The following is a 25,045-nucleotide window of genomic DNA, read 5'->3' on the forward strand; positions in this document are numbered from 1 at the left end:
ATCGTTATCAGAAGGGGGCGTTATGATCTTGTGTTGGATAACAGCTGTGATTGAGGGAAACTTGAATTATGTGAGGTATAAAGACTTTGTAAATGGATGCATGCTGTACCGAGTTGACAACAGATAGGCTCTGGAATGACGGTTCAACACGATGACGCAAGGCCTTACGTTGGTAGAGTTGTACAGCAGAGTTTATATCAGAACAAAGTTGTGTACCCTGGCCCGCAAGATGCAATGATCTGTCACTCATTGAACACGTTTGGGATGAAACAGGGCGACGTTTACGGCATCATCGGAGTCCTCCAACGTTGCAAGAACTTTGTAAGTCAAATCTTTCCGCTCGTATATGGAATGATCGTCCCCAGGACTACCATCGAGGTTTAGTGGCCAAAATGGCGAGGACGCCAGTCCTCCAACAACCCACAAGGTTGCTCCTGGAGGTGTGAACCTCCTCGTGTGTGGTGGCTCATAACCATACCTTTAACATGCGTCTCTCCACGTGATAACATTACACTCTCGGCAGTAAACATTGAACACAGATTCTTTGACTCGTGTGTCACTAGGTGTATTTGGTGATGTGGGCAATGTGGCGAATATGAGGTCGAATTTTTGTTGCACCGGTTTCGTTATTACGGTTTATTTTCATCACTACCATGAGCTCCTTTGCTGACATCAGAAGCATCAGGGCTGTTCTCAGATGAGTGCAGTGATGAGGACGTATTGAGCGTGGTAATGACCTGTCTACTTGCTGCTGAATGCTTACTTGCTTAACACACTATTTATTGAGTGAGTATGGTTTTACACCCCTTTAAGCAATATTACAGCAACATAGGCGGATCCAGATGGGGGTGCAGGGGTGCCCCTCTCTTGTGCTGAAAGTTTGTTAAATGACCATTGAAACTCGGGTGAAAATGACGGGTGCACCCCTCCTTTTCTCCATCGTGTGCATCCCCCCTTTCTCAAAAAGCTGTTTCCGGCCCTGAGCAATGTCACTAACGGGGACACCAGAAATTGGCTTCAAATCATTGTACCCATTTAGTGAATTGACCTGGGTCTTTGATGTGACGACTGGATGCTTTAATCACTAGTCTATCCCAAATTATTGAGAAAATTCTTTGGTTTATCCGGGAAAGACTAGGGCGATGGAGTTTTTTAGAGGTCGAAACACATAACTTACTCAGCGCAATATTTTGATCGTGTGGGAAAACTCTATTCATGTGAGGCTCAACACGTCTTCAGAACAGATTCAAAGTCTTATAAATGCCTGTATGCACATCTACTAACGGCGCTATGAACGTTTTGAGATGCTGGTCGGACAAACATTAAAGTCCTGCATTGTCAGTTTTGAATATCAGAGCATAGTACTACAGAATCTGTTCTCTGGGTATCAGTCACATAGGATTCTATAGTGACATAAGAAGTAATAAATCAGGAAAATACATCTTCATCTTTATTATTTTCTTAGTTTTGTTCCAGCACAAACAAATACATATCAATACTAGTATGTATTTCTCTGTCAAATATTTCATTAATATACAACAATGGTAACAAGTAGATAGGTAGGACATGTACCTGCGATATACAAGAAGACAATTACAGGCAAATTCACACTCCACAACATGGATGATGACTGGTATCAAGTTACCAAACGTCTGTTAATAACCTTCTATGAGGCAAAATATTTATTTCAACTTTATGTACAAACTGTTCTTTCAATATCAGAGGAAGACAGATCCTGCATTGGTCATAATAATGACTGTGATGAAATGATGACCATGATGAAACAATGACTGTGATGTAATGATTACTGCAATGTAATGATGGTGAAGATACAAATGATGACGGTGCTGTCAGAAAGTGATGTGATGACTGAGATGATTGAGATAGTGACTGTGGTGTCTTCAATTTTCTTCTACATGTTCTAACACCAGCAGCTTGTGTCCATCAGTATCTCTGTTGTACATGAATCTGTTGGTGAGATGAGCCCGCCAGATAACAAGAGTTATCTCCCCTTGATATAGGTGCCCCTTTTGTGAAGGGCCTGTGAGGTCACTTGGGAGCATATGGCTGTTGTTAAGGGTCTATTTGTCAACAAGGATGACAAGCTTCTTGAAGAGGTTGGTCACTTGAAGTCTTCTGAGCATATAAGGCTGTACTTAAGCCAACAGGGATCTCAGTCTGGTTGAATAAGGTTGGTCAGAGGTCCCTTCTGAGCAAACATGAAGGTAGTGGACTCAGATGGTTGGGGCTGTTCTACAATCACTTCTGAGCATACATGGCTGTAGTGAAGGGCCCACTAGTCAACAGGGACCTCAGACTGGTTGAAGGTTCCAGATGAGCAGAGGCAGAGATGGTCTGTGCTTTAGCTCCTGAAACAACAGAATGATCATTATTTATATGTAACAGCTCATATGATTCACATTTACTGGGCAACCACTGGCATGTTTAACAAATATTTACTGTAAATGTATTTGTGAGATAAACCCAAACTCATTTATGTGATGTTTACAATATGCTTAAATAAATTAGCAAACACTACTACAGAATGTGACACTGTTTTGATATTTCAGCAAACATGGATTTGACCATAATAGATATGTAAGTGCACATGGATTTGAACAGATAACTTCAACCATGTTAGTGTGAGGCCACTGATATAGTGGACTGCAACTCTATCACTATTTGTACAGTGGGATATAAAAGTACAAGTAACACAGAAAATACCCTGCTTCCATTTGTATGGTAGAATTATCATCAACCCTTGAAATCAAGTATCTCAGCATTTCATAAACAAACAAATGGATTTCACCAGTGAAAATTGGTTGAAAATGGAAGTTACATTTCATTTCCCTGGTGGATTAAAACATGCAAAGGAATAAAATCAGACTGGCAGAATGGAGTCTGGTAAAATGCATTACTGCAAATAATCGAATCTTTATAATTTTCCATATAAACAGTCATTTACATGCCAGTCAGTGTTAAGGTATTGGGGACTTATAAAGATCCCAAATAGAATTGATCTGCAGTAACCCAAGCATGTCACACAAGGCACCTAACAGGGTCGGGTGGTCAGACGTGCTGGCTTGGTTGATGCATGCCGTTGTAAATATCGTTGATCATCATATCATTCCTTGGATCGACCATGGTCATATAGCAGGGTTATTGCTGAATGTAGCATTAAACAATGAAAAAGAAGAAAGAATTTTTCAAAACTGAGATAAGGAGTAGTGGGTAAGATCATCTTGGTGCTACCATAGATTTCAGAAACAGGACCCAAACACCTGTTTTACATCTTGATCTTTGTGCTTCACCTATGCTGAGCATATGTTAAATTATGAACTCACTGACTAATAATCCCATGTAGCACACGACACTATAAACCAGCAGGACATAATGAATCACTATGACGACGTCACAACCTACCTGAAGCTGCCACCAGTTTCCGCAGTGCATCATAGTTGACCATTGGATCATTCTTACAGTGAACGATGTTGTCGATTACCTCCCCTTTGTTGACCTCGAACTTGTGCCACTTGTAGCCGGAACACTTCCTGGCCCCTGGCAGAGACTGTGTGAGGTTCTGGACAATGGGGTGGGTCAACCCAAAGAAATCCACCCCGCTAGTGGCTGTCGGGGTCAGTTCCACACCCCTGCAGCATGAAAAGGCATGGTTATGTAACATTATTCTAGTTTACTTATAGGACTGACCATTTAAAACACGTAATTATGTAATTTTTAAAGATATATACTTATCCTGACTCATGATTATTTGCTTTCTCATTCTCTTTTCCAACCATCAAGTGGAAACTTGAATCCTTCCAATTCCCTTGAAGCGAACGTACATTGACTCACCCTCAATTACCTCCTTTGGTTTCCCGCCAACACCGGCACGTGACCTTGCCATGCTTTGGTCCTCACTCTCTCCGATATATGCCCCACACAGGTCTACAGGGAAACCCGTGTGGTGAGAGGGGACGGTTGGGAGGGCTTCATCTCATGAGTCAGGATAAGTATAAAATATTAATTTTATCATAAAAATTACATGTTTTTCCTTATCCTGACTCATGATTATTTGCTTACTGAATCCGACGGAAAGGTGGTGGGTAAGCCACCTACGGGATTCCCTGCATGATTGTATTCACGTCAGCGTTCGCTTGATTTACCCCCTGGGAATTTTCTTCTTCTGCGGCTAACTTCAATATCTTCTTAATGCTAATTGGGGGACCACCTTCTTATACATACATATTAGAAGTAAACCTAGGTTTTGTGGATTTAGTATACTAGACGCCTTGTTGTCTAGATATTCTGCAACGACCCAATATGTTTGCGGTAAGAACATCACCGAAACTGGTATCGCGACCCATCTGTTAAGGCAAGAACATTACCATAACTGAGTCTGTGTATCACTCATGCGCTGTCTTATCTCTTAAGACAGGGGAACATGCACTCTCAGCTGGTGGCAATGGAACAGTTGCCTGGCATCAACGAGTCTGCGTGACAAGGGTGAGATTCTTCATCGTCTGGCCGGCATAGTGAGTTGCTGCACTATGACTAGAGGGCCGAATTGATGTATTCCAGATACATCTTCCGTGGAGATGTCTCTCAGGTAGTGGTTAGCGAAGACAGGGTCTGACTTCCAAAAAGCAGCCTTTCATTGTAGATGATATTGAGCAATTTCCATGTAGGGCCAGTGCTCTTGGAGGCTCTAACCCTGCTGCTTTGTAGGCTCTTAGGATCACCGCTCTGATCCAAAAGGAGACTGTAGTACGGGAAACTTCCACCGTCGTAGCGGGAGATAGCGGGATAAATATACGCTTGAACTTCCTCCTTCTCGTAGCAGATCTCTGCAAGTAGATTTTCAGCGCTCTGACCGGGCATAATGATAGATCTTCAGTGTCCTGTGGACCCAGGATGGTTGATAATGCCAGAACGTAGAATTGACGATCCGGTTGTCCCGGTAGCTGGTTCTTGGTTATAAAGTCCCATCTAAGGCCTAGATGGACTGCTTCCCTTCTTCCCGTGTCGAATCTCATACGGTTGAAGTTAAGGGAGTGTATCTCTGACATCCGAGCTGCAGTAGCCAAGGCGAGGAGGAATATCGTCTTTTGAGTTAATAACTCAATTGTCGTCTGTGTCAGCAGCTCATATACCTCACTGATGAGGTGATGTTGTACTATGTTGAGGTCCCAAGCTGGTGCCCTGAACCTCTGTTGTTGATCTTCTAACTTGAAAGATCTCAGCAGGGCTACAAGTTCAGGCACCTTGGTCAACTTCACCCCTGTCTTCATGGTGATGACCGAGCTGATTGCCGCAAGGTAGACAATGTGGAACCCTTCAGATGTAGACAAGGTAGACAAAGTGGAACCCTTCAGATGTCTAGTGGACCTCAAATGACACAAGTAATCTGCTACTTGTGGATTAGTCACTCTTCTGGCCGCGAACCCTTGTCAAACAGCATACTGTTCAAAGCTTCTCCACTTGTCATCATACAGGTTACGTGTAGATCTACGTAGAGCCAAGGTTACTGCCTTGGCTGCTCTAGTGGAGTATCCTCGACCCTTCAAGCAGTATGTGATATGCTCCATACGTGTAACTGGAAAACTTTTGGGTTGCCGTGATGCTGCTTGGTGTGAGGATGGACGAGTAGATTCGGCCAGTCTAGGAAGTCGTAGTACTGGTTCGCCGTGAAGATCTATGAGGTCTGGCAACCATAGTCTCGCTGGCCAGTAAGGCGCTACCAAAGTCAGTTGTAGGACCCTTGTCCGGCTGATTTTGCGTAGTACTTGTGGTAGCAGGATCAGTGGAGGGAAGGCATAAGCCTTCATTCCTTCCCATGATATGGCTAAGGTGTCGCCAACCCATGCCAGCTGGTCTGGCACTGGCAAGACGAATGTTGTCACCTGATTGTTGAAACGGGGTCGTAAACAGTTCGATGAGAGGACGGCCGAGTTGGGCTGTTATCCACTGGAATGCCTCCGGATGTAACTTCTACTCTGTGGGATACGGCCGTACTGTTCTGGATAGAGCGTCTGCTAGGACGTTCTACGGCCCTGGGATGTGGCAAGCCCTCATCTTCAGGTTGATTTCGTCTGCGATGTCGAACAGCTGGAACATCAGTTGAAGCAGAGGCGCTGATCTCGTGGACCCTTGCAGATTTATGTAAAAGACCACCGTGGAGTTGTCTGTGTGTATCATCAGTACCTGATCTTTTAACTGTGCCACCCAATGTAGTACTGCTTCTATTACTGCTTTCAGTTCTAGCTGATTGATGTGCAGACCCATCTCTGTTTGTGACCACAGCCCTGCTGTAACTTTGTCGTTGAGATGTGCCCCCCCAGCCTTGGAGGGACGCATCCACATAGAGATGACTCTTGTAATTTGGCTCTCTCAAATAGGTTCCGCCGCAGACATTTGACCTTACTGTCCACCAAAGCAGGAATTGCTTTAGATGTTGTGGGATGGCGAACTTCTGGACATTGTCTAGATGAGATATCAGGAACCTCTGTAGCGGACGAAGTTGCAATCTTCCTCTGCGGGTGAGAGCCTGTGCCTGGATGTATTGGTATATGTAGATAGGCATCTTGCAGATCTATGCTGGCCATGAAGTCGTTGGGTCGGATAAGATGTCTCAGCTGAGGTAGATGTAACATCTTGAACTTCTCTGGTCTCAACAGGTAATCTCTGTTGAAGCTCTTCATATTGAAGATAAGTCGGAACTTCTCTTGGGAGTTCTTCTTGGGCACTAGGAAGATTGGAGAGTAATATCCGAGCTTGAGTCTGCGTTGATCGACGACCTCTACAGCACCTTTTGCCACCAACATCTCGATAACCTTGGTGAGCTTGCCTCGCTGTAGCTGAGGATACTTGAAGACCCACGGTTGATCTGTCAACGGTGGCGTCGACTGTAACTGGATGCTGTATCCCTCTCGTAAGACTTCTGTGACATAGTTGTCCTGTAGAACTCTCCAAATTTCCCAGTATAGACCCAGACGTCCACCCACAGATGACGGTTTTACAGGAACGGCTGGGGTTGGAAGCGACCAGTCGCTCCGAACCTGCCCTTCAGTAACTTCTAGTATTACTGGGACGACGAAAGGATCCCGTGTTGCCACCACGTGTAGCTGGGAACTTCTTCTCTTTGGCTCTCTGAATACCAGAGAAGCGGGATCTTAGTTGACTGTGCTGAGTCGATTGACGCACCATGGTGTTCATCGTCTGGTCGGACTTGATCAACATCAAGTTTTTGGAGTCTTGAGATACTTCATGTGACAACTGCCGGATGCCGCCGTCAAACAGAGTAGGCACTGCCCAAGGCTTCCTTAGTAGAGGCTTGGTGTAGACATCTGGCCACGTACAGGAACTCAGCAACCCTTGACGACGTAGAAGAATGATGCCCGCTGATGTAGATGCCAAGTGATTGGAGATAAACTCCTGATCCTTGCGCTGGACAACTAGTGTAGACCGGATCATCTTTTCTTCCTCCGTCTTAGGATTCTTGAAAGCGTACATCAGCGCCTTGTTGATGGCTCTAGACCTCGCTAACCTGTAAAAGGCACTACGGGTTGTCATATCAAGCTGTGCCAATCTCTTGTCTTCTACCTTGTAACTGCGAGACTTCGAGTCTGTGACCAGGTAGAAATTTTCATCAATCTCAGGTGCCATGTCGAACTGACTCATGTTGTGATGCCGGAACCATCTAGGGTTAAACTGTGGAGTATGTTGCCCTTGTGTCTTTGAAGCCTTCTCAAAGGCTGCTTTCAGGTTGTCTGCTACCTGGGCAATGGGCTTCATCGGCGGGATAGTAATCGATTCGTAGTCATCTCCCTTCATACAGTACGTCTTGGCAGGATTAGCGTCTTTGGACGGGGACGATAACGGGAGACCATCAGCCACCCACGCCAGCACCTCAGCTTCAGTGAAGACGAATCCATCATCTTCTTCAGTATGCTGCCCCTTATCATCTGCCAGTCCGTGATGTGAGATGTCTACGTTGACTGCTGACGACGTAGTAAAAAGACCAGTCTGCACTGTGTGCTGTCATCTCGCAGGAAACCAAGGGAGGTAATTGAGGGTGAGTGATTGTACGTTCGCTTCAAGGGAATTGAAAGGATTCAAGTTTCCACTTGACCGTTCAGAAGACTGACTGACTGAGTTTTAGTTTTACGCCGCTTTTAGCAATATTCCAGCAACATCACGGCGGGGGACACCAGAAATGGGCTTCACACATTGTGCCCATGTGGGGATTCGAACCCGGGTCTTCGGCGTGACGAGCCGACGCTTTAACCATTAGGCTACCCCACCGTCCCCCCGTTCGGGAAGAGAGGATGAGAAAGCAAATTATCATGAGTCAGGATAAGTATAAAATAAATAAAATTGGTTTGTTTTTGTGGATTATAGAACAACAAAATATCAAAGCAACATGAAATAAGCATCTAAAAACAACTACATAATCAAAAGATGAAATGATCATGTCCATGCTTTTCTTTGATTCATTTACATCTCATATTTAGTATATATGTGTGCAATGCATTACCACATTCCCACAGTGCAGTCTGTTTATACTATAACCTGATTATAACCTGCGTCAGTGCAGCCTGGTCATTGTCACCCCTCCCCCTGCCCCACCCTCTTCCTTCTCCCTTCTAAAGTCAGGACTATCTGAACAACCTGTATATAAATGTCACGAGAGGCGTGTCCTACTCACTTGGCCTTGAAAATGGCTCGCTGTAGCATGCTGTGACACTCTGCTGGGGACTTGGCCTTCCACACCTTGTCAGGGCAGTCGTCAGGGGCGATCTCAAACTAGTGTAAGGATGAAGTGAGATGGGTTTAATGACATCTGGAGCAATACGCCAGCAACATCATAAGGGAGCATCACGAATGGGTAAGGCTTAGGACATTTTGAGCAATAGTCTAGCAATAACATGACATGGGGGACATCAGAAATAGTTAAGGAGTAGGTTTTCCACATCTTCCCCTTTACAAGATTCCACTAATATGACACCAAAAATGGGCTTCAGTATATTCCTGAATTGATCAAGATCTAGAAACTCTAATTTCTTGATAATTATTGTTGAATTGAACTAAACTTCATTCCCTTAAGATGCAGGGTTTAATCAAATCACAACACATCTCTGGTACTACTGCTATTACTACTACTAGGCAAGCACAAGCAGAACTGACTTTTTGAGTGTCTTATTTTTATATGTTTGGTGGTACTTGAACATTATTAAATTTGCAGTCAATGCAGTAGACATGAAATACAAACTTTTCAATTCCCATGTGGGACTTTTTACTGACACTTGCTGACATAAAGAGGACCTGACATCCACTCATGAGTGGGTGGAGATAAACCCCTGTTTTGGAAAACCTCCTCCACCCTGTCAGTGTCACTCACCACTGGGCTGGAGCCGGAGTCGGATATCTTGCATGTGTACAGACAGCGAACTTCAGTGTTCGTCACGTTGCCGTAGACGCGGGTGCTGCAGAAGCCGACGGGGTAGATGGCTTCAGCAGAGTGGAAACAGGAGCGATCTGGGTTCAGCTAAAAGTATGCACAATGTGATTGTAATGCGGGAAGAAAGTCATACACAAGGTGATTGTCAAAAAATGGCACCGTCATACACAATGTGATCGTCGTGAACAAAGTGATTGTCATACAAAAAGTGATTGTCATACACAAAGAGCATGATTGTCATACACAATGTATTGTCATACACAAAGTGATTGTCATACACAAAGTGATTGTCATACACAAAGAGCATGATTGTCATACACAAAGTATTGGCATACACAAAGTGACTGTCATACACAAAGTGATTGTGGTTGTCAGACATGAAGGTGTAGAGGCAAGATGGTGTGGTTGTGTAAGGTGGTAAGGTGGTAAGCAGTTACCTCCCCCTAGGCTGTGGACAGTCAGGTCCCCAAGGACAAGAGGGAAGACTGGGCGGCCGGTTGGGTCAAGGGGGATCAGGGGAATAGCTATCCTGCGATTGGCTCCAGCTGATTTACTCTTCTTAGGCTTCGGCTGGACAGACTCTGAAAACATTGAATATGGGAAACGGATCCATCAAGGTGGTGCCACACACAACACCATTCTCTTGTCAAGGTGCAAACAAAGAACAGTTATCTGGTTTGCTTCTTAATTAATCTTGTGATTTAATCTTAGTTTATACACGTCCCCTAACTTTACAACAGAAGAAACGGAGACACAGGTTCATAACACAGAGCTTGGAACAAGTTGAATATGACCTATGGCCTTTACATTATAAATATAGGCAAAACACAGCAATGACTTTTCAATAGTGTATATCTTGAGGATTATGCACATTATTTCTCTTGGAAAATAAAATTAAAAACAATACTCTGGTGAAGAAATTCACCATTACTGGAGAATGTCCCATGTCAGTGTAGGCTACATAGACGGAGATGAACACACTCAGGTATGAGGAGGCTCACCGATAAGCTCCTTGCTAGCAGAACTCTTCTTCTTGTCTGTGGAAGTGGGTGGGGCCTTCTTCTTTGCTGACTTGGACTTGCTGGGGATGGGTGTGGTTGTCTCTTGCATCGTCGTCTCGGATGCTGGTGAAGCCAGCACAACTGGACTTTTTGTTGTCTTGACCGATGGTGTGGTCACTTCCTGTTTGACCGGCGGTGTTGGTGCCTCACTTAGAGACTGGTACTGCAGCAGCTTCCTCAGGAGAAACCTGCATCAGTTATGTCCATCAGTGAAATCAATATGCTGATAGTTCACATTGCAAGAAAACAGTATAATTTCCTGACCCTGACAATGTGATACCCACATCCACTGACTATGAACAGACCTTCCCCCAAACCATAGTCTGACACAACATCAGACTGCACACATATCTCCTTTCCTTACCCTGATACAGTCTAAGATAGGAGACATATCTCATCTCCTTATGCTTACACAACCCCTCAGACAGCAGACATATCTCATCACCTTATGCTTACACAACCCCTCAGACAGAAGACATATCTCATCTCCTTATGCTTACACAACCCCACAGACAGTTGACATATCTCATCTCCTTATGCTTACATAACCCCTCAGACAGCAGACATATCTCATCTCCTTATGCTTACACAACCCCTCAGACAGCAGACATATCTCATCTCCTTATGCTTACACAACCCCTCAGACAGCAGACATATCTCATCTCCTTATGCTTACACAACCCCTCAGACAGCAGACATATCTCATCTCCTTATGCTTACACAACCCCTCAGACAGCAGACATATCTCATCTCCTTATGCTTACACAACGCCTCAGACATGAGACATATCTCTCTCTCCTCACCCTGACGCAGCCCCACAGACTGCTGACATATCTCCTCTCCTCACCCTGACACAACCCCACAGACAGCTGACATATCCCCTCTCCTCACCCTGACACAACCCCACAGACAGCTGACATATCCCCTCTCCTCACCCTGACACAACCCCACAGACAGCAGACATATCCCCTCTCCTCACCCTGACACAACCCCACAGACAGTTGACATATCCCTCTCCTCACCCTGACACAACCCCACAGACAGCTGACATATCCCTCTCCTCACCCTGACACAACCCCACAGACAGTTGACATATCCCCTCTCCTCACCCTGACAAAACCCCACAGACAGTTGACATATCCCTCTCCTCACCCTGACACAACCCCACAGACAGTTGACATATCCCTCTCCTCACCCTGACACAACCCCACAGACAGTTGACATATCCCTCTCCTCACCCTGACACACAGCCCCACAGACAGCCGACATATCCCTCTCCTCACCCTGACACAACCCCACAGACAGCAGACATACCACTCTCCTCACCCTGACACAACCCCACAGACAGCAGACATATCCCCTCTCCTCACCCTGACACAACCCCACAGACAGCCGACATATCCCCTCTCCTCACCCTGACACAACCCCACAGACAGTTGACATATCCCTCTCCTCACCCTGACACAACCCCACAGACAGCCGACATATCCCCTCTCCTCACCCTGACACAACCCCAGAGACAGCTGACATATCCCCTCTCCTTACCCTGACACAACCCCACAGACAGTTGACATATCCCCTCTCCTCACCCTGACACAACCCCACAGACAGTCGACATATCCCCTCTCCTCACCCTGACACAACCCCACAGACAGTTGGCATATCCCCTCTCCTCACCCTGACACAACCCCACAGACAGTTGACATATCCCCTCTCCTCATCATGACACAACCCCACAGACAGTTGACATATCCCCTCTCCTCATCCTGACACAACCCCACAGACAGCTGACATATCTCATCTCCTTATGCTTACACAACACCTCAGACAGCAGACATATCTCATCTCCTTATGCTTACACAACCCCTCAGACAGCAGACATATCTCATCTCCTTATGCTTACACAACCCCTCAGACAGCAGACATATCTCATCTCCTTATGCTTACACAACCCCTCAGACAGCAGACATATCTCATCTCCTTATGCTTACACAACGCCTCAGACATGAGTCATATCTTCTCTCCTCACCCTGATGCAGCCCCACAAACTGCTGACATATCTCCTCTCTTCATCCTGACGCAACCCCACAGACAGTTGACTTATCCCCTCTCCTCATCCTAACACAACCCCACAGACAGTTGATATATCTCCTCTCCTCATCCTGATGCAACCCCACAGACAGCTGACATATCTCCTCTCCTCATCCTGACGCAACCCCACAGACTGCTGATATATCTCCTCTCCTCATCCTGACACAACCCCACAGACATATCCCCTCTCCTCACCCTGACACAACCCCACAGACTGCTGACATATCCCCTCTCCTCACCCTGACACAACCCCACAGACAGTTGACATATCCCCTCTCCTCACCCTGACACAACCCCACAGACAGCAGACATATCCCCTCTCCTCACCCTGACACAACCCCACAGACAGCAGACATATCCCCTCTCCTCACCCTGACACAACCCCACAGACAGTTGACATATCCCCTCTCCTCATCCTGACACAACCCCACAGACAGTTGACATATCCCCTCTCCTCACCCTGACACAACCCCACAGACAGTTGACATATCCCCTCTCCTCATCCTGACACAACCCCACAGACAGTTGACATATCCCCTCTCCTCACCCTGACACAACCCCACAGACAGCAGACATATCCCCTCTCCTCACCCTAACACAACCCCTCAGAAAGCCGACATATCCCCTCTCCTCATCCTGACACAACCCCACAGACAGTTGACATATCCCCTCTCCTCACCCTGACACAACCCCACAGACAGCTGACATATCCCCTCACCTCACCCTGACACAACCCCATAGACAGCAGACATATCCCCTCTCCTCACCCTGACACAACCCCACAGACAGCCGACATATCCCTCTCCTCACCCTGACACAACCCCACAGACAGCAGAGATATATCCCTCTCCTCACCCTGACACAACCCCACAGACAGCAGACATATATCCCTCTCCTCACCCTGACACAACCCCACAGACAGCAGACTTATCCCCTCTCCTCACCCTGACACAACCCTACAGACAGTTGACATATCCCCTCTCCTCACCCTGACACAACCCCACAGACAGCCGACATATCCCCTCTCCTCACCCTGACACAACCCCACAGACAGTTGACATATCCCCTCTCCTCACCCTGACACAACCCCACAGACAGTTGACATATCCCCTCTCCTCACCCTGACACAACCCCACAGACAGCCGACATATCCCCTCTCCTCACCCTGACACAACCCCACAGACAGTTGATATATCCCTCTCCTCACCACCCTGACACAACCCCACAGACAGCAGACATATCCCCTCTCCTCATCCTGACACAACCCCACAGACAGTTGACATATCCCCTCTCCTCACCCTGACACAACCCCACACACAGCTGACATATCCCCTCACCTCACCCTGACACAACCCCACAGACAGCTGACATATCCCCTCTCCTCACCCTGACACAACCCCACAGACAGCTGACATATCCCCTCACCTCACCCTGACACAACCCCACAGACAGCATACCTACCTCCTCTCCTCCTTGGACCGGGCCAGCTTCTCTTCTATGCGGATCACCTCGTCACACACGGACCCGTTGATCTACAATGTCAGCAAAATATAGTGATTATTGCTTCTTGACTGGACTCTGCGCGGAATCTAAAATTGCTGCTTATGATAACAAAATCATATTTACTGAAAGTTTTTTTCTGTGAAAAGAATGCAATTTCCCAGATATTTTTTACAAATAGAAATCTGCCCTTTTATTTGTTCCCCTTTGATTGGTTATTTGAGGTTAGAAAAAGCAAAGTTTTCATTTATTGTCCTCATTTCACTCAAATGGCAACTATTTACACAAAAAACTTATAACGACTGACAGTAATTGTGAAGAAAAGCCAATAAAGAATTCCCAGATGATTTACAGAAGGAAGGCACAATGGAACCCTTACTAGCCTACTGTAATATTGGTTCAATGTAAAGTTGAACGCCCGACACTGACACGAGATGAGATAGGTAACTTACAAACACAGTGTCCTTGATGAGCTTCTTGAGGCGTCGCCACTTCCGGTAGTAGTAATCCTGGGGGTGAGTCGCCCGGGCAGCTGAACTCCTCACACCAAACCTGCCAGCTAAATTCCTTGCAGGGTTTGCCTTGGGGAAACTGCTCAACAAACTCTGACCTGGCTGGACTCTGCAATCAGACAACTGACCTGCAGTGTCTCCTCTTTACCATCAGCAATTACTTTGGAAACATAAGACAAGCATATGCTGTGGGGATAATCTATAAATTGAAATATTTTAGGAACATTATAGTAGTGAACACAAGAGATGGTATTCTCATGTTTACCTGTTAAAGGAATCAAACTTGCATCTTCTGCATGAGGCAGCCCTTTAATGATTTAGCTACCTGTGATGATTGTCAGAACAAAGAAATAGCATTCTTGATCCCTAATTGGTCTTCAGTAACCCATGCTTGTCTTAAGAGGCGACTAACAGGATCAGGTGGTCAGGCTCGATGATTCGGTTGACACGTCATTGTATCCCAATTGCATAGATTGATGCTCATGCTGTTGATCACTTGATTGTCTGGTGCAGACTAAATTATTTACACGCTGCCACCATATACAGCGTGCGAAATAGTTTACAAATAATGCAAGCCAGTTGGGCTAGCTATGCCTGGAAGATACTAGACCACAGAATAATTCACTAGTTCGAAATTTGAATGTAGGCAGGGGTTTCATCATCAAACTGCTAATATGATGATCATTTTTATCAGGCCATAATCTTGCATGCTTTAAAAGTGTGTTATAACTTAACAAGTCAGAGAGAATGATTCATCTACAAAATGACTCCATGAAAATTCACTAGCCAGTCGGGCCAGTGGCTATGTAGCACACTGGCCATATAGCTGGAATATTGATGAATGAGTTGTAAAACAACAAACCAAACCAAAAACCAAAACCTGAGTGAGTGAGTGAGTGAGTATGGTTTTACACTGCTTTCAGAATATTCCAGCAATATCACAGCAGGGGACACCAGAAATGGGTTACCATGTGGGGAATCGAACCCGGGTCTTCAGCGTGACGAGCGGACACTTTAACCATTAGGCTTCCCTATCACCCCTGATGATCCTTCAGGGTTTGCACAGATTTAATAATCATATTGGCATATTTATTTAGCATTTTAAGCATAAGGTGACATTGGCACCATTTGTGAGTTGTGAGAATATTTACTACATTGAGTATCGAATGAGTTATCTACCCTGTTAAGTGCTGAATGAGATATAGTATGACCAGAAATTATTGAGAATTATAGGAATATGATTAATTGGATTTCTAGTATAAACAACCTTGACTAGCTATCAAGTGCTTGGTTTCATTCAAGAGAGACAACTCCATTAATCCTTTTTCATTAGTTTGTGAAAAGTTATCCCCCTTTGCTTACTTGCTACCAGACGACATTTTCAGTGATCCTCAGTATGGATGATTTAGAGAAGAGGAAGTTGATGTTAGAGTATTATAACAAGGACATCAGATCAGCTAAAGTGATTTCAAGTAGAACAGGCATCCCTTTGTCCACTGTTTATCGTGTTTTGAAAAATATTGCAAATGGATATGGCATTGAGCACTAGGGAGGCGCAGGTAAGCCCAGAAAATTGACTGTCGGTGACAGGAGGCGGCTTGGTATTCTTGTTTCTAAAATCAAACGAAGGAGTTTAGAAAACTTAAGGCTGGATATGATTGATAGAGGAATTGTGGCTGTCTGTAAGGAGACAATTAGAACTGAGCTGCATGCAATGGGTTGGCAGAAAATTCCATCACCGATCATGAAACCTGAACAAAAGGAGCGAAGGTTGAACTTGTGCTTACAGCATAGAAATTTAAACTGGGACAATGTGATTTTCTCAGATGAAAGTTCTGTGTAGCTGTTTCCTAATACACTGAAATTCTGGACCAAACAAACTGAAAAACCTTTGCATCAGCGCCCAAAGTACAGTCCGAAATTTAATGTGTGGGGTGGCATATCTGTGTTAGGGGCAACGTCCCTCTGTGTATTTGAAGGGAATGTGAACAGTGAGCGGTACACAGATATTCTCGAGGGACATTTACTTCCATCTGCTCACGTGTTCTATGGAAATTTTTTCATTTCCAGCAGGACAACGACCCAAAACATCGTTCAAAGCATTCACAGGCCTGGTTTCGGACCCAAAATATGACATTATTAGATTGGCCAAGCTATAGCCCTGACCTAAATCCAATAGAAAATGTTTGGAGACTTAGGAAGGAAAGTGTCAATAAGAAAAATCCGACAAATATTGCTGAAATGAAAGAAGAGGTGGTCCAATATTGGGACAGCATAGACCATGACTTTCTAACTTCTTTGATCTGTAGTATGCCCCGCCGCATTGAAGTCTGCATTGCTGCCCATGGTGACTTGACAAAATACTAACTGTTCACCTGTCTTTGAATCTGGAGTTATGTTCTGCTAATATTCACATTTAATATACATAAAAAAATTACAATCTTTAAATTCTCAATAATTTCTGGTTGTACTGTATATAGCATGTTAAGTGCTGAATGGGTTATCTACCCTGTTAAGTGCTGAATGGGTTATCTACCCTGTTGAGTGCTGAATGAGTAATCTACCCTGTTAAATGCTGAATGAGTTATCTACCCTGTTAAGTGCTGAATGAGATATATACCCTGTTAAAAGCTGAATGAGTAATCTACCCTGTTAAGTGCTGAATGAGTTATCTACCCTGTTAAGTGCTGAATGAGATATATACCCTGTTAAAAGCTGAATGAGTTATCTACCCTGTTAAGTGCTGAATGAGTTATCTACCCTGTTAAAAGCTGAATGAGTTATCTACCATGTTAAGTGCTGAATGAGTTATCTACCCTGTTGAGTGCTGAATGAGTTATCTACCCTGTTGAGTGCTGAATGAGTTATCTACCCTGTTAAGTGCTGAATGAGTTATCTACCCTGTTAAGTGCTGAATGAGTTATCTACCCTGTTGAGTGCTGAATGAGATATATACCCTGCTACGTGTTGCATGACTTATATACCCTGTTGAGTACTGAATGAGATATATACCCTGTTAAGTGCTGAATGAGATATATACCCTGCTGAGTGCTGAATGAGTTATCTACCCTGTTAAGTGCTGAATGAGATATATACCATCTTAAGTGCTGTATGAGATATATACCATGTTAAGTGCTGAATGAGTTATCTACTCTGTTGAGTGCTGAATGAGATATATACCATGTTAAGTGCTGAATGAGATATATACCCTGCTGAGTGCTGAATGAGTTATCTACCCTGTTAAGTGCTGAATGAGATATATACCATCTTAAGTGCTGTATGAGATATATACCATGTTAAGTGCTGAATGAGTTATCTACCCTGTTGAGTGCTGAATGAGTTATCTACCCTGTTAAGTGCTGTATGAGATATATAACATGTTAAGTGCTGAATGAGTTATCTATCTTGTTGAGTGCTGAATGAGTTATCTACCCTGTTAAGTGCTGAATGAGATATATACCATGTTAAGTGCTGAATGAGATATATACCCTGAGTGCTGAATGTGATATATACCCTGTTAAGTGCTGAATGTGGCAGGTATATACCGTTAAAGTGCTGAATGAGTTATCTACCCTGCTGAATGCTGAATGGAGTTATCTACCCTGTTGAGTGCTGAATGAGTTATCTACCCTGCTGAGTGCTGCATGACATGCCCTGATATGTTGAGTGCTGGAATGACATACTACCCGCTTCGTTGAGTGCTGAATGAGTTATCTACCCTGTTGAGTGCTGCATGAGCTATATATACCCTGTTGGAGTGCTGAATGACATATATATACCCGTTAAGTGCTGAATGAGATATATACCCTGTTGAGTGCTGAATGAGTTATCTACCCTGCTGGAGTGCTGCATGACATATATACCCTGTTGAGTGCTGAATGAGATATATACCACTGTTAAGTGCTGAATGAGTTATCTACCCTGCTGAGTGCTGCATGACATATATACCCTGTTGAGTGCATGAGATATATACCACGTTAAGTGCTGAACGGATTATCTACCCTGTTGAGTGCTGAATGAGTTATCTACCCTGTTAAGTGCTGTATGAGATATATAACATGTTAAGTGCTGAATGAGTAATCTATCTTGTTGAGTGCTGAATGAGTTATCTACCATGTTAAGTGCTGAATGAGATATATACCATGTTAAGTGTTGTATGAGATATATACCACGCTATGCTGAATGAGTTATCTACCCTGTTGAGTGCTGGAATGAGTTATCTACCCTGTTAGTGCTGTATCAGATATATAACATGTTAAGTGCTGAATGAGTTATCTATCTTGTTGAGTGCTAAATGAGTTATCTACCATGTTGAGTGCTGAATGAGTTATCTACCCTGTTGAGTGCTGAATGAGTTATCTACCCTGTTGAGTGCTGAATGAGTTATCTACCCTGTTAAGTGCTGTATGAGTTATCTACCCTGTTGAGTGCTGAATGAGATATATACCATGTTAAGTGCTGAATGAGATATATACCCTGTTGAGTGCTGAATGAGATATATACCATGTTGAGTGCTGAATGTGATCTATACCATGTTAAGTGCTGAATGAGTTATCTACCCTGTTAAGTGCTGAATGTGATATATACTCTGTTGAGTGCTGAATGAGATATATACCACGTTAAGTGCTGAATGAGATATATACCATGTTAAGTGCTGAATGAGTTATCTACCCTGTTAAGTGCTGAATGAGATATATACCCTGTTAAGTGCTGAATGAGTTATATACCATGTTAAGTGCTGAATGAGATATATACCCTGTTGAGTGCTGAATGAGATATATACCATGTTAAGTGCTGAATGAGATATATACCCTGAGTGCTGAATGTGATATATACCCTGTTAAGTGCTGAATGAGTTATCTACCCTGAGTGCTGAATGAGTTATCTACCCTGTCCAATGCTGAATTAGTTATCTACCCTGTTGAGTGCAGAAAGAGTTACCTGCATCAATTAGTACTGAGGAATGAGTTATATACCCCAATTAGTGCTAAATGAGTTACCTGCCCTGCAAAGAACTGAAGAGTTGCCTCCCCTGCCAAGGATTTAAATGAGTTACCTACCCTGCTGTGCTTTGTAGATTGAGCTGTTGGAGAGCTGCTGCATGGCTCCCTGCTGCAGGGGGTGATGCAAGTTGTGACACCAACGACATGCCTGACAGTGGATATGCAGTTGACCCCTGAAGAAACAGATCAGCATGTACATCATATCACACCAGAGACAGCAAATATCTAAATGGTGTTAGCTGTGACCTGAATGACACTCAAACATTCAGTTTAAGCCTAGTCTTACATCAGTTAGTTATAAGGTATTAAAAGGCAGAGTTATTAAGGAATGTATGTATAATGAGGAAGTCAGTGTCAGCTTGTTGAAGACATTAATCACTGTGGTGAAAACCATGAGCACTGGATGGGTGAGGTCAGAGAATCAGCCCTTGAAACAAACAATCTCCAGATCCTGCAAAGGCAGAGTATACAAGACCACTATCCCTCAACCTGCTTGACAGGTTTGATGAAATGGACTGTTGCAAAACAAACCTAAAAATTAGCATGCAAATAGAACACTCTAGAAAGTGAAACAGTCATTCATTTCTGCCTTTCTTTTCTACAAGAGAGTATCTACAGTACAGTTATACAATAGTGCTACATGATGACTTCTGTCTGGAAATACTGATGAAAGTATTGATGTCTATGACCAACAGGACAAAATTGTGACCCACCAGCAAAGTTAATATATTTTTCAAGCAAACACTGTTTGTATGTTCAAGCAAAAGATCATTGAGGTCAAACAGTAAGTGATATAGTTCCTTGTCCAAGCATATCCATCCTGATCAGTGTTGAAAATTAACCATTCAACTCAAGATGTCCTTGTCATACCTTGTAATGTAAAAGTTTGGGGGTCCTTGGGTTGAAATGCTAACAAACCCTGGAAATAGCCACTGGCCTGCTAGCCTGTGGCTAGTAAACATCCAGTTGGGCCAGTAAATCTCGTCACTGGCCCGACTGGCTAGTGAATTTACATATGGTCATTTTGTAAATATATCTCTCTCTCTGACTTGTTAAGTTATAATACAGTTTTAAATCATGCAAGATCATGACCTGATAAAAATGTTCATCATATTAGCAGCTAATGATGAAAACTGTGTCATGCCGACAATATCTTATTCTCATCTATTTTTGTAATCTTTTGCATAGTTTCTACATTCAAATTTCGGGCTAGTGAACTATTTTGGGGGCTAGTAACTTTCAGGCATAGTTAGCCCGACTTCCTATCAAAATTTGGAAACTATTTTGCAAACGGCCTGGTCCATCCTTAAATTTCAGCTTTGGCACATTCCTTGGTGTGTTCTTCAAAAATCTTTCTGGTTGTCTTTTTGACAATGAAACTACCACGGATGAATAAGAGCTGTCTCAGATTAACCCCTTAAGGCTAAGCTTTCATAACTTTCATTATTCGTGGAATTCAAAAAGTGGTTGCTCAATGAAAAAGTTGTTTGATTACTGGACAAAGATTTTTTTCTTGTTATAAAGATTATACTCTTGTAATACTGTCTGCATATGATCATGGAACAGGGATTTGGATTCCCTTCTGACTGCCCAGTCGGCAAATATAGCAAATCTCCAGTTAATTTAGATTGTATAAAATTTCATCCTTTGGAGCTAGAACTGAGAAGAGTGAACATTATACAAGTCAGAAAGAGGTATTCCTCATCCCTAGTCAGTATTTTTTTCTAAGGTCCATCAAATATTTTAAACACAGGTATCAAACTTAAACAAGGCTATTTTGTCCATATTAATATATTCCATCTGAGGTAAGGCAGAAAAATTGCATTACGCCTTATAAATATGTAGTGTATTTGACAAAGTGGATTATAATTTATGGTTTTACATCTCTCTGCTGTAACTAGTGCCACAGTGCCACCTACCGGCATGTTTGGGATCTGCTGGGCCTGAGTGGGTGAAGAGAAGGGGGAGACCACTCTGTGCAGTGTTTTGACTTTTTCCGTCTGCTTCAGGGCTCAGTAGTCCTGATCTCTGGAGACCACGAATGTTCATGGACTCTGTCACTGGGATGCTGGGATATGTGATACTTCCTGAAACTTATAAGCATTTGTAAACTAATTATCATTGTAACTGCAAGAACAGGTGAATGATGTATCAGTTGCAAAGTCCACACAATTCATTCAGTTTAAATGCACATCAAATGAACATCTATATTGTCCAATGCTGCAGTCTTGCATCAAAGGCCAGGACTAATGTATCACTGATCACATCACTCTTAATCACTGTAATGTTCCCATTCGTGTTCTGTAGCCTAAATTCATGCAAATATTTTATCACAATGGCTTGAAAAGACTTTCTTGGTGAATGAGTTGATGATAGCAATGTACAAGTATGTTAGCTCTGAGATCAGTATAACATGCTACCCGAGTTATTACACCAAACTTGGTGTTTTTATATCCAACCAGATGAATGACAACAACATATTTTGAATATTTCAGCCTTGAAGCACACCCTAGTGTCAGTTTTACAATGATCACTGGTCATGGATAAAATATTTCCAGGAAACATTCATGTCATGATGAAAAGATCCTCCTATGTATGAGTGTGCAACAAGTATAGTTGTCATCAAAGACTAATTGTGCATCTATTCAAAGAGTGCAAGCAAAGATATCACATTCTTTATGTTGGACTCTGATCAGGGTAAAAAAATAGAGTGAGTGAGTGAGTTTAGTTTTACGCTGCACTCAGCAATATTCCAGCTATATGGCGGCGGTCTGTAAATAATCGAGTCTGGACCAGACAATCCAGTGATCAACAGCATGAGCATCGATCTGCGCAATTGGGAACCGATGACATGTGTCAACCAAGTCAGCGAAACTGACCACCCGATCCGGTTAGTCGCCTCTTACGACAAGATAGTTGCCTTTTTATGGCAAGCACATGGGTTGCTGAAGACCTATTCTACCCCGGATCTTCACGGGTCGTAAAAAATAGAAGTACCAGGGGCATAACATTTCGGAATTCGGGAACCTGTATTGACAATTACAAGCTTATTGTTACTCATCTGAATGACCTGTCACTGTCTTTCGATGATCAGTATAAGTTGGTTGCTTGCTTTGTAAAGACATTATGACATCATAGTGTTTGATGTGATATCATTCTGGTTCTTACATGCCTCGTTACATTTGATCCAGCTTGCACTAATTTGAGTTACCTTACTGAAAGTCCCAGTTGCAGCACAATGTAGATCAAGTAAATCTAAATGACACACAAATATATTTCGCAAACATTTCTCTTTATAACTTCATAACTCATAATGCCTTGGTATCACAAGCCGTGGCATTGTAAATGCTTATGGTTGTGTTTCTAAGTACCACAATTTTATGTTATTTGTAAAAGATGTGACATTTCGTGCAATTAAGAAGAATCAGGTTCAAGGTGAACCGGAGTAGCTACCAGGATTTCCAGTACCCTCACGTAATGGGTTTCCGTGGTATTAAGAAATTTACAACTACGAATATGATCGCTCATATTGCCAAGTCAGATAAACATAACATAGTGTTAGACGACATACATTTGTATCATTTAATGTCAATAAAACACTTTTGTCATTCTGAAGTTCATTGTTGTCCGTATCGGACGAGAGGCGGCCATTGTGCACAAACTCTGTTGACGTCATATGTTTACGTGGTATTTCCTACAGATCAAATTACGGGTGCATAGCGCATGTCACAATCTCACAAGTTGTCAACAGCCAATCCGGAAGTGTCAATATAGGTTTTCAGTAATAACGAAGTTGATAAATTGTAATACAGTAAACGATTTTGTAGAATTAACACAATAGTCACATTTTTTCAGCATAAATTTCCATTTCATAAAATATGTAGAGTTGATCAACGGGATACGTGAAATGAAAAGTGAAAAAAAACAACTTAAGAGCTGACCCTATCGGGCTTCCATAGTTTAAAAAATAGAGCTGGGATACCCCCCTTAGGTCACGTGATTGTTTTTATTGATGACATCAGCTAGCAGACGAGCAATGTTTGGAAAATTTTGAAGCTGAATAAGTTTATAGAAAATGTTTGTAAAGATCGCACAAAAAGTGCATTACGTACTAGACATAAAGTTGCATTAGTTTTTAATAGTAGATGACTGTACGTACGCAACGCAAATTGATGAAAGTCTGAACATATATCGACTGATGAACGTAAACAATCGATAGGTGGCGCGATTTGGTGAGTGGCTCGTGAGAAATTATGTCATTAGAAAATACCAGGGTAACATAAGTACCACTGAATCATATGACGGCATGATATTCCAAGCCCACACGAATTTACTCCCATGGGCTTAAAAACTAAAAAGATGTGACATTTCATGCAATTAAGAAGGATGAAGTCGAAGGTGAACCGGAGGAGATACCAGGATTTCCTGTATTCAAGTCCACTCGAATTTACTCCCATGGGCTTAAAAACTAAATATTAAGGCCCATGGGCCTAAATGAATATTTATATTTTTATTGTTTAGCGTGACGTCTCTTTGCGAAGCATGTGGCAAACGTCAGCATACACATAACGTTTAGAGTGCAGTTAGAGGTTTTCACTTATACAGATCGGTTTGGAATCCCAAGAGAGATCAGACTTGGCTTTCAGTCTGATCTGGAGAAAATTGAATGATGAAGGCCGGAAGGTTCCGTTTGACCAGAGATCATATAATAGATCTATTATCTATATGGTCTCTGGTTTGACGAGCAGCTTGAACTTGAGTATGAGACCGGTTCAACACAGTGACGCACACTTAAACAGACAATTTTTTATAACTGAAAGTTTCAGAAGTTTATAACTTTGCGTCCCTTAATAATTGTTTATGGTTCAGGTGTTCTGTATTATTCCGTCTGTGTTTCAAGTTCATTCCATTTTATCGTGACTTAGAATCATTTCCCATTTTGTTTTTTTATTTGTTAACGAGAGGGGTCACTTTCCGTTAATAAGCCCAGGGCTTAAATACGGGAAGTCTCGGTACTACAGAAATCTTGATACCAGTACTTTTGTGAATCACAATCCGAAAGCAGCGTCAAAGCGAATTTGGTACTAACAAATACGCTTGTCGGTCTCCTCCTCTCTGTAGTCAGTCTGGAGAGTTTGGGGGCGACAGTGCAACTATTATATCGAAACCATAAACTACTATTTACTGTATTGAACATTTATTTCTGCCTTACCCTTTCACGCTCTGCTGAAACTCAAGTTTAGATCTATTGTCTTGTAGAGTAGCCTCCCTTACATGTTTGTGTAAAGGTGTAGCTAAGAATAAAACGAACAATAATATATTTTTAACTGAACATAATTTGTAAAGTTACTATTTTGCACAAAACATAACAAAATTAGTACTGCACGTGTACTATCAATGCTACATGTAGTGTGCTTACCA

The 25,045-nt window shown here is 43.0% G+C and overlaps 1 protein-coding gene across 2 annotated transcripts; it reads right to left on the minus strand.

Annotated features, from left to right (window-relative positions):
• Nucleotides 1–1,437: 1,437 nt before the first annotated feature.
• Nucleotides 1,438–24,895, minus strand: LOC124254617 (transforming growth factor beta regulator 1-like). 2 transcript variants are annotated; one of them, XM_046688451.1, is made up of 11 exons: nt 24,837–24,895; nt 21,544–21,717; nt 19,682–19,797; nt 14,562–14,730; nt 14,071–14,141; nt 10,459–10,706; nt 9,898–10,038; nt 9,398–9,546; nt 8,705–8,802; nt 3,424–3,650; nt 1,438–2,369 (listed from the first exon to the last, which is right to left on the minus strand). In XM_046688451.1, exons 2-11 carry the CDS (start codon nt 21,547–21,549, stop codon nt 2,260–2,262), a joined length of 1,335 nt encoding a protein of 444 aa, XP_046544407.1. In that variant the 5' UTR covers nt 21,550–21,717; nt 24,837–24,895; the 3' UTR covers nt 1,438–2,259. The 2 variants fall into 2 exon arrangements, with proteins under 2 accessions (XP_046544407.1, XP_046544408.1); XM_046688452.1 differs by having other exon boundaries at nt 21,544–21,711; nt 24,837–24,885.
• Nucleotides 24,896–25,045: the final 150 nt, after the last annotated feature.

This window comes from Haliotis rubra, unplaced genomic scaffold (assembly GCF_003918875.1).
Source record: "Haliotis rubra isolate DU_JTF1 unplaced genomic scaffold, ASM391887v1 Scf578, whole genome shotgun sequence".
Lineage (NCBI taxonomy): Eukaryota > Metazoa > Mollusca > Gastropoda > Lepetellida > Haliotidae > Haliotis > Haliotis rubra.

Bases quoted from the DNA above. Each gene is read 5' to 3' on its own strand.
- LOC124254617 (XM_046688451.1), bottom strand. The intron at 14,731-19,681 runs GTAGGTAACTCA...GTCTGATTGCAG, and splicing joins AATCTACAAAGCACAGCAGG to AGTCCAGCCAGGTCAGAGTT. The intron at 8,803-9,397 runs GTGAGTGACACT...TCCTTACACTAG, and splicing joins ACTCCGGCTCCAGCCCAGTG to TTTGAGATCGCCCCTGACGA.